The sequence below is a fragment of the Lolium perenne genome, chromosome 4, assembly GCF_019359855.2.
Source record: "Lolium perenne isolate Kyuss_39 chromosome 4, Kyuss_2.0, whole genome shotgun sequence".
Lineage (NCBI taxonomy): Eukaryota > Viridiplantae > Streptophyta > Magnoliopsida > Poales > Poaceae > Lolium > Lolium perenne.
The window spans coordinates 365,228,438-365,239,349 of NC_067247.2; the positions used below are offsets into that span (position 1 = coordinate 365,228,438).

The 10,912-nt window shown below is 44.8% G+C and overlaps 1 protein-coding gene and 1 long non-coding RNA gene across 3 annotated transcripts; both read right to left on the bottom strand.

The window, feature by feature from the left end:
• Positions 1–208: 208 nt before the first annotated feature.
• On the bottom strand, positions 209–4,406 carry LOC127296709 (calmodulin-binding receptor-like cytoplasmic kinase 2). Its single transcript, XM_051326909.2, has 6 exons — positions 4,027–4,406; positions 2,449–2,708; positions 2,203–2,371; positions 2,031–2,120; positions 979–1,271; positions 209–828 (listed from the first exon to the last, which is right to left on the bottom strand). Exons 1-6 carry the CDS (start codon positions 4,292–4,294, stop codon positions 604–606), a joined length of 1,305 nt encoding a protein of 434 aa, XP_051182869.1. The 5' UTR covers positions 4,295–4,406; the 3' UTR covers positions 209–603.
• A 1,356-nt stretch (positions 4,407–5,762) lies between these two features.
• On the bottom strand, positions 5,763–9,194 carry LOC127296708 (uncharacterized). Of its 2 annotated transcripts, XR_007848659.2 has the most exons (3): positions 8,574–9,194; positions 8,454–8,472; positions 5,763–7,662 (listed from the first exon to the last, which is right to left on the bottom strand). It is a non-coding gene; the product is annotated as an uncharacterized lncRNA (long non-coding RNA). The 2 variants fall into 2 exon arrangements; XR_007848657.2 differs by having other exon boundaries at positions 5,763–8,472.
• Positions 9,195–10,912: the final 1,718 nt, after the last annotated feature.

Consider the following 10,912-nt stretch of genomic DNA (forward strand, 5'->3'; position numbering starts at 1 on the left):
GAGGTGACGTTCCCGTCGACAGCGAGGTGCGTGTGGTGACTTCGTCAATTTCAAGATCCAACCAGCCGGCTCAGTCTCCCGAAGGTGTTTATATAGATAGGATGTGTGTGTGGTTCATAGAGATGAGTGCATGCGCGTGTATGTGAGCGTCTACGTTTGTACTGTTTTTCTAAAAAAAAAAAAATAGAGGCCCGAGTTATACTCCCTCTTCGAGAAAAAAGACAACACCGTCATTGATTTTTTTCTCTCAATCATATACAGAGAACGCATTTAGTCCACAGGGAATACTCTCCTGAGAAATCATCGCTATTCAACCATCTAGTGATGTAACAAAAGTAGAAAACTTACATAATATATACGACCCGGCCCGATGCATAGGAGAACTTCTATGTAACTCTTCCTAGCTGCTATCTAATAGGCACACAATTTCTAGGAAGTACAGTCGTCTCGTCGACAGCTTCACAGACCGTAAGTCAAGGAATAGATTCATCGCTCAGCGATCTGGTGATCCATCATCCATGCCTCCATGCTTTTGACTTGAAGATAAGCAAACTGAAATGTTGCTTTCAGTTTTCTTGATTGCTCCATATGAGTTGTCTCAGTTCAGGAGGTGGTTGGTTGAGCCTGAGACAACTCCCTGTAATCTTTACGTATAGTCCACAGGATCTCTGCGCATCGCCTCATGCTTGGCCGGTTCTTCTTCTTGCGAGCTAAGCACTGCAGAGCGAGCTCGTACATCTTCTCTACTGCCAGGTTGGTCGCGTCGGTCGCTTCCAGAGTTGGATCCAGTGTTAATATCGCATCACCTTTCGCGAATTTTTCCATTGCCTGTGCCAACCATAAACTGAGCACACTTAGCAAAACGAAAGATATGGCAGTTGCCAACATATAACTGAGATTAATGTACTTTTCATGGGACATTTAAAACCATTGAAGAATGAAGATACAAAGATAATTATGAGAATGACACAAACTAACCCATTTTGGGGTGACACGCTCAGTGATATGCCTCTTTGGCTCTATCGGGCGCCTCCCAGTAACCAACTCCACTAGCACTACTCCGAAGGAGTAGACGTCACTTTTTGCAGTGAGCTGGTATGTGCTAAGATACTCTGGGTCAAGATAACCTGCTGTTCCTTTGACTTGAGTAGAGACATGGGTAACATCATTTGGGGCCAGTTTGGCAAATCCAAAGTCGGCAACCTTGGCACGGAAATTATTCGTGAGAAGAATGTTCGAGGATTTGATGTCCCTGTGGATGACAGGCTGATCTGCATGCGTGAAATATATGGGTCAGGATCCAATTGCTAGTGATTTTGTGTTCATAAAAATATCAGCTATGTGACAAAAAAAAAGCATCTACTCCGGTATCTGCAGATCAGTTCCTAATAGTGCCATGGATCATAGTTTCCCCTTTTTGAATTGAGATATTTAACATATGGAACTCTTCAATCAAGACTAGTTCCTGTCATGATGACTCCACTATCACCAACTATTGTTTTAGTCCAAATTTGATATGGAGTGTTGTATCCCGGTTTAAATATAGGCTTAACTCCTATTAGTACTTGGAAATATATCATACGCGTCGGTTGTTGTGATGCCAGCTCCAGAAATATTCAACGCAGGTTCAGCTATATCTTCCTTGTGAAGTTAAAGCAAATGCAGAGAACCATATACTACAGTACTCTGTTTTTTCCTAAAGGATTCTGCAGTATGAACTAAATAAAAGAAGTGCTTAATTAAATTCCTAACAGTCTTGCTTTAATGTCTTCTTGAGGGACACTTTCTGATCACAAACAATAACTCCCTCCGATCCATAATAAGTGTCAGGGTCTAGTTCAAATTTGAGCAAATTTAAACTAAAACGTCGACACTTATTATGGATTGGAGGGAGTATTAGTTACCCGGAGTTTCAAGATCATTAGCCGAGCCTTTCAGATGCAAGAACAAAGAGAAACAACCAAAATATATTTAAAAAATCTTCATCCAAATAATGTGACAAAATAACATTAATAATAACTCTAAATTACCAGAGTAGGTGTGGAGATATGTAATAGCGTGAGCCACATCTATTGCAATTTCTAATCTGACACAGAACTCCAGAAATTTTCCATGCATACCTGCATAGTCTAGATTCAGTAAGATACAACTAGAAAGCCAAAAACCGTTGCACTCATCAACATAGGATCGTATGAATACTACCTTCAAGGTGTTCTCGAAGATTGCCATTGGGAACATATTCCACGATGATCAACTGCTCACCACCATACTCAAGGAACCCATGAAACCTTACCAAATTCAGGTGTTCAATGCACCGCAGTGTCTCAATTTCGTTCCGGAACTCATGACCCATATGCTTGTCATACACATTCTGAAATGAAAAGGAACCAATGTAGCCTTGGAACAGTCACCAAGTATGCAAACTGAACGTAAGAAATTAGGACAAACCTTCTTGGCCCGTTTGACGGCAACGAGAGTGCCATCGCTGAGCTGACCCTTGTATACTGTCCCGGAACCACCCTGCCCAATCTTCAGGTTCGGTGAGAAGTTCTTTGTTGCTTTCTGGATCTCTGGCAGCGAAAACTGTCTATCACCAGGTATCTCCCTTTCTGAAGAATTCCTGACGGGGCCATACAATCCTCTAGCCGACCTCTTGCTCGCTAAAGTGCTTCCGCTGGTAGTACCGCGAGAGCTCGCCGACTGTGAGACTGTAAATACATAAGAAATCAATATCGCATCTGAACTTGCGAGAAACCATACTAACGATTCTTTTCACGAAGTGCCATTTGGGTTATGATGAATTTAACACTTTGTCGAATTTTTTTAACAGTATCCATTCCAATATACCACAACTCATGTTTGTATCACATAGTCATTTTGTCAGGCGTTAACATTCTTTTTCTTTGTTTTGCAATGATGAGGGCCTGATATTCGACTCCAAACAGACAAGGAATTAGCAAACGATACCCTATGATGGGGTTTTCTTAAAGTAGTATACTGAAAAGACGCGGCTAATTCCTGATCGACCGGAAATTAGTTTGATTCCTGGTCAACCTGGTTTCATGTGTAATTCACGTGCAACTAGAGCAAAAGATATGCAACACATCCATGTGTAATTCTCGTATGCACGAATCACAATGCAAATCTAACGGTTGTCGAGTTGATCGGGAATTAACTTAATTCCCGGTCAACCTGGAATTAGGAAAAGTCATACTAAAACATCTTGTATATCTTCTCCTGGCAGCTTGGTCATGTGTCATGAAAGGTCGGCCCCCCCCCCCCCCCCCCCCACATCCGGGGCGAAAAAGCAGGAAGCTTCTCTTCAGAGGTGGAAACCGATGACGTTGTGGCGTGGTTGGCCTCTGGAGGTTGACGATCGTACAAGTACCTGAATGACGCTCTTCTTCACCAACTTCGTATCTTCTTGAGCCGGACTGCAGGACGGGACAATGGACTCGAAGCTCTAGTTGTTCTTCATTCTTTTTTTGTGCTTGATGTTATTCGTTTCTTGTTAGCTGGTTTTCAGCACTTTGTATCATTCTGCGGCAACGGTCTTATTAATTTAACATACGTAAAAAAGTATACTGAAACAAATTTACCTATATGGGTTCTAGTCATGATCAAATGGAGACAAATTGAATGGAACGGATACAAAATTAAGTACAAATTGATGTAGGGTGTCTGATTGAGGAGAACGCATCGTATGTATTCTTATTGCCGCACGCACACATGCTACTACGAGTCTACGAGACACTAACATAAGACCACAACTCAAACCCTTGTTATAGCCAAAAGTAGAAAGAGTGGAGTACGAGCTAGGGTGCTCTTGCACACAATAGTACTCTGCAAAGATCCCAGTACAAGATCATCCTCCTAAATACAGTACAATTGAAAAACTGTTGCAGTACAGGTATACGCGTTGACTAGGCACCGTTGACGACCAATATGATCATCATCACGCAACAAAGTAGAAAAAGGCACCAAAAGGAATTGGAGAAAGAAAAGGGAAGACGTGCGGGCACGTACGTTGTTGGGAGGGGTCGGAGACGAAGTCGTCGGAGAAGGAGGTCTCCGGCAGGCGCGCATCCGCGGGGGCGAAGCAGGAGCGGAAGGCGTCGAGGATGGCTGCAGCGCGGCCGCTGCCGCTTGCGGACGACCGGCCGGAGGGTGCGGACGAGGCCGTGGTGGTGGCGACGGAGTAGCGGGAGAGGTCGTCGCTGCTGTCGCCGCCGGTGACGTCTCTCCGCCTCCTCCCGGCCGCCGAGCCGGCGGTGCTGCTGCTGCTGCTCCTCATCGGCGATGGCGTGGCGTGGCGGCAGCCGCGTGCGGAGAGAGGGAGAGGGAGAGGGGGGCGGGACGCGCTCGCTGTTTATTATGGTGGTGCTGCGGAAAGCGGCGGTTTTTGACGACGATTGGGCGCGCGTCAAGGACTAATTCATGACTTGGGACAGAGAATGAAAGTTGAGAGAAGACCACAGCTGCATGCGGGCCCGGACACAGGCCACGCCTTCACTTGCGAACTTTTCAATCATGCGCATGCCACTTTGCGTTTTTCACGATCATATTCTCTCAGTTTAAAGATCTCTGAAATCTGAATTACCAAGAGAAAATGTCAAAATAAAGTATTTTCTACTCCTATATGGCAGATTTTGTTGAACTTTGCGGACCTTTGCCCAGCATGCCGTCGTCGATCAGAAGGAGGAAGAGGGGAAAATGTGGTGCGATTTTTCAGAAATTTTTGAGTCACCAGTGTAGTGCTCACCTATCAGGGGCTCAATGTTACCTTGACATAGGTAAGAGAATTTCGTTAGATGGAAATGCGATGAGAAAGAAGGGGCTCGCTGATTTGATTGCGCTTGCGGCTACAATAATAGATCCATGATATCGTGGAGGTATAGGCGAGCAACTGGTGAAGGACTACAAGGGGAGATGGATCCGACCGACAACGCTCTCGTGCCACAAACACAATGTCATGTCGCAAACTCGTTGCATATTTCCCCGTTGTTGCTCGACTTTGAAATATGAGTTTTCTTGTCATTGTTATATGTGGCCGGTAAAACGGCAGGTGTGGCTTCTTTGCGCGGATGTTTCAGTGACAACCTTGTGGATGGTACAATGGAGCCTAGCCAGAGTTGCTTCATCGATCAAAAGTGACGACGAGGACACCGGATCGAGGAGGGAAACTCATCTAGAAGACTAGCGAGAACCTTGCGCTTGATGTGTGTCGGTGGTAGCTAGGCTTGACAATGGCGCCTTGTGCAATTTTGACATGTTCTAACAGTTATCTTCTGAATTTGTGCCAAGCTAGCTGGCCAATTCTGTTTAATTAGTACTAGACGAATAGCGAGCTTCGCCTCGCCGCCTGTATTGTGTTCTAACACAGCGTGACTAATACTTACACTCGTGGGCGCTTTGTTGTCCGTCAATGGCGTCACTTCATACAACTCCTGATATCAGAAGTGCAGCGGAAAAAATCCCTTTTGGTTGAGCCACCATTGCAAGTAACATCTTCACCACTCGCACAACCATATGGTGCTACCCCAGCATATGTATAGATCATCCGAATGGGAGATTATCAATGACGTGGCTAAAATATTTGTTGAATGAATAGTACCAACACAGTTTCCCAGAAAAAAAACAGTGTGAGAAATCGTCCTGCACAAAGGTTAAGAAGCCAGCGTATATGTCAATAATTGCCTAGCCAACTACCAAAAAGAAAAGGAGAAAGTACTGGCAGTTGATAACACCGAAATATAGCTAGCTTACACATCATGAGACAAATCAATAACAAAACAGGTGTTCAAAGTTGGTGTATGTTACTAAACAACCAAATTCATAAAGAAAGCCTATAAAGTTTGGCCTACACAGAAGTTGGGAAAAGTCATTTATTCTTCTAGAATACACAATGTTACTCCATGTACATGACAAACATATATATGCTAAGGCCACATAGTCTTTATTTCATTTTTGCTCCAGTTCTACTCACTTCCCATATCCTTGGCTTAGAAGGATCTCTTTCTCGCTCTTTCCTTGGTCTCCTTGGGTAATACAAATCAAACTGACAAAAAGACCTAGATGATCCAAAGTATTTGCATACAACGATCAGAAAATCATTCCTGAAAAGCAACCAAGCAGGGTAACAAATCTATCTACAATAGCCACGTTTCACATCCAACCAAGGAGAACAAAAAATGCACAAAACAACATATTGGTATATTAAATGTGCCATGTTGATGGAATTCACACCGCCAAGTGAACTTGTTTTGTGATACAAATGCCCATTTAACAATAAAATACATAACTTTCCATCACCGTGAGGACCAAATATATAAAGCCCTACATATTAGGGCATAATGGCAAACACAAAAGATGTGTGCAAACATGACTAAAAGTCTTTTAAAATGGTCTGGGTAGAGAAAATCATGTATGCTTTAAGAAAAAATAAAACATTTCCTTGGTTATACATCTCTGGTTATTCTGATTTAGTATTCGATCACTTAATAGTCTACACAAAGCTAAAAGAACTGACTTAGCAAAAAGTAATTTTTTTATCACAAATCCATCTTAGCACAACTATCAAATACAAATTAGACCAACATGATGTTACTACCTGCTAATCTTCTCATAGTCATAAGTTAGACAGCAAGACTATATAAATGGAAACAATATGGAGCCAATCGAACTAAACAAACAAAATTACAATTTTTTTTTGATAGGAATCATGCAAAAATTGTTGAGATGGAAAAGATGTATATATTTACTGAATACCAATATTTAGACATTCCTTTGAAATAAAATGACCATTCCTTACCTGGTCCTTTGTTAGAACCAGGCCTACTATCCTAGTCCTTCATGTGCATTAACCACCAAGGTACTCTAGCCATTTGTTGTGGAAAGACAAACATTTGTCTAGCATGGTAATTCACAAAAATGGAACTAATAATATTTATATATAAGTAATCTGGACAAAGTATTCCTAGGAAGTAAAGTGACACCAACATGACATGAGAAAATAACCTCAAAACGTAGTCAACATTTCTGTATTATCACACAGTAAAGATTTACTGCAGGAAATACACATTTTAGTGTCTGTCATTTGAATTGTATATGATCGAGGATCTCCTATCATGTTATAATCAGAGACGATCCTAGGAAGAGCAACAATAAAGGGAGAAGCCCGACGTGATGCATGTGGTCAGGATATAGCACACTACTAAAATAGACACCCATGTGGTTTGCCTCAATTAAGTAAATAACAACGATATGGACATCAGGACATGGCTATGTATCATATTCTGGCGAATAAAAATTGTAGCAGTGAGAAGCAATTCAGCCGGCCAAATTATACAACCGAGCCGCAATTAGATTACCGTAGTAAATCGAACTGTCAAAGTGAATTGATTTCAGAATTCACTGTCAGGCTCCAAGATCCAATGGGAAACTTTGTTGACTCCAAAATAAATTTAAATTACTTAAGCTCTCTTGAGATCTCAACCATTTCGGCTAGTAGAAATTTATTCAGAATGCATAGCGAGAACTGCTTACCTCCGTCAGGAACCACTCATTGAGGTCATCGCGATGTGTGAAGCGGTTCATACAGAAGTATAGTTTGATTTGGTAGAGTTGTTTATCTATTAATTTACCCTTATAGGAGCTCCAAGCCTATTATGCAGCACCAAAACAAAGAGTTACATTAATACCTCATTTCATTAGTAGCTCGTTCAATTACGTGAAAATATTTTCCCACTGGAAAATCAACCCATGTTTGACATGTCCAAACTTATAAAATGATTGGATTGTAGTATCTATGAATATCTCCTTGTGAAATCTTAAGGTTAGGATTGTAACCCACCATGTATTTGCAGTGTTACTAAGTACAATATTTGAACAGAGAACTAATATCAAGTGATACATATTTTCTCCAAAGTAGGAAGCCATGGATGCTTACAGTAATTTGTTTGTTTCTCTTGCGGGACATAAAAGCTTTGTAAGCCTTGGGCTTTTGTTTGACAGCATCTTGAAGCGTCAAGTCATGCATGTCTCTTATATGTCTTTCTTTAAGTGCAGGATCGAACACAACCTAGCTACAGTGCAGATTGTTTGTTCATTATTAACGACAATGCGGACGAAGCTTGTCTTCTCAATGCCCGAGCGATAGGAACATATTTCTTCAGACAACAATACAGGGATAGTACCGTCAGAATCAAGCGACTCAAAGAAGGTACCGCCCTTGTATAGAAAAATAGGAGCTAAATACATTGTAAAGATGGCCTTCAATTTATGCATTGTTGTTTGGAGCAAATATTGCTACACCAACTCTAGGGTCTGTATGCATAATTTGGTATTAGAATGTGAAACTATTTATTACAAAAAAAAATCTGAATCGATGTTGGTGCAAAGAAACTATATCTAAGAGTAATAAATCAAAAGATTCCATGCAAGGGGATACTAACCTGAATCTGCATATAACAACTGTCCCGAGCACAACCCAGATCCAGTGGAGAAGGATTAGGAACGGAAGCCAATAAATATATCCAAGTAAGCTGAGAACAGCATGATCATGGAAAACATACCACGCTTAGGTTGAAGCATACTTGTGTCCGCGAGTAACATCTATCGTAGGTATTCGGTAGATACAGTCGCACGCAGCCCTCGTCGGTATCAGCGCTAGCGGATGGCCAGGCGAGCAGAAGAGGGCCGCTGGTCTCAAGACACCGCATCCAGGGTGGAGCATATGAGCCTTTTGCGGCGCAAAGAGGTGAAAGGGTGAGCAGGATCTGCTCCTACTCACGGCGGCGCGTGGAGGGGAGATGGGTAGGCGACATTCCCCTTGTAGATCGAGAGGGACGGGAGAAAGGGAGAGAACGGAAGGGCCGAAGGGGGAGGCGTCATCACAATGGATAGAGAGGCAGGGAGGGATAGGAGTAGACATCAGACGATGGGCGGTCTCCGCGACCTAGTGTTCGTATAGGGGGCGACGCCGGGAAAAAGAGGAGAGCCACGGTGTCGCCGGCTCCGGCGAGGTGGACGGCGATGCTCCGGCTACGGCCCTCTCTCTCTCTCAATTGCGGTGCGGGGTGAAGCAAGGATCAGATCAGGGAGAGATTTTTTTTTGAGGGGAGGTTCAGGGAGAGATGAGATGGGAACACATAAAGAAAAAAAAGAGGGTGGTCGGTGGGGGGCCACAGTGCACCGTCAAAACACTGAGAGGCCAGGGATTGCAACGGCCTTACATGTTGTTTATCTATGTTGAACGAAATGGCCGTATGTATGATGCCTCAATCGATCGGTCTACTGACGACGCTGCTAGATGTTCCAACGCGTTTTTTTTTTTTTTTGGAAGAAGAAAAGCACGCTGCATCTAGTATTAGCGTTTGTACAAATCCTGTTAGAACACACGTGACGCGTATGTGCCCGCTGAAACGGGTTACCGGAAAACTAGGTACTCCCGGTGCTAGAAAACAAGTGAAAAAGCGCGGTAAAGTCTTGTGTGGAGGCCTCTCTCAAGGTCACGCAGCAGTCACCATTGGGCTGCCGTGCGGAGCAGGAAATGCGTGAGTAGAGGCAAAGTCAATCCATTTCGGTTCATTCGTCCAACGCATCGTCTACAGCTACCTAGGATGGAATCCGTCTAGGTCGATGGCAGGTGGGCCGGCCCCATGCATACTCTGAGCTTGTATGTAGGTTAGTAGAGACGAATCGATGGTGTCTACGTAGGTAGTAGTAGAAGGCGTAGAAGTGGAATCGGGCGCGACCCTAGCTAGCTTGGACGCCGCAGCGACCGGTGACGGCGAGTGGTCAACGGTCAGCAAAGCCTAGTCGGCAGCGGCAGGCACTCTGGAAGCCAGGCAACCTTCTTCTTCTTCCCAACCAAAATTCCCCTCCCCTCCCCGGTGGCGGCACGTCCGAATCGATCCACGGCGCGCGTAGGTGCACGTACCCCAGCTGCCACGCGCGCCTCACCGGCCACCGCCGGCCGATGGCGTACGTACCTAGCGTCGATCGGTACCGCAAAGTCGCGCCGGTGCCGCGTTTTGATGGCCTAGTACGCTCGCTACGTACGAATCGACGCTACGGATACGGAAGCAGCTGTGTCCCTGAGCGAAGCGCCATGCATCACCACTTGACCAGGGCATATATCGGATCTGCACCCCTCCTGCAATAATAATCTCCACTTGGTAATTTCGAGTATTACTGCTACAGTAGCTTTGATCAACGGCGACGACCGCGGCCGGCGCACTGATCGACCATGAACTTTTTGACCATAAATTAACTTGTAGGAAGAGAAGGCTGTTGACCTGTTGTAGGGCAATTTCGTGGATGTTGATACCTCACAGCTGCGACGACATGGCACACGATGTAATCGTCCTACCTAGAACACAACTACCGGAATAAATCAAAACCATCGGTGATTCAGTGGTAGAGGCGACATGAGAATGAGTCGACAATGAAACCCAGCTTAAAGATGACAGTTAAGTAGGTGCTGGCCCAAGCGCTTATGTAGATTAATTAGGACCAGCGATATCTCTATGGTTTAGAGCATCTCCATCCACACCCTCGATATACAGTTAGGGCATCTCCAACCGGGCGACCCATCCCGCGCCCGCGCGTCCGGATGGGTCGAAACGGACAAAAACGCGGCCCAGCGCGCGGACCCATCCCTAAAACGGATGGCCGCGGCGTCCGGGACGACCCAAACCCGGCCCAAATCTTGGACGGGTTTGCGTGGCCGCGGACGCGAAAGGCTGGTCGCTCGCGTCCTCTCCTTGTCCGCCCTGGCCCGCCTGTCTGCCACCCAAAACACAAGGCCGTCGCACACATCTCCCCACCGCTCCGCCGCCACCCACGGACCGGCGATTTGGGAGCGCGTCAACGCCGGCATCATTCCAGGACATTCTTTGATAATGACTGG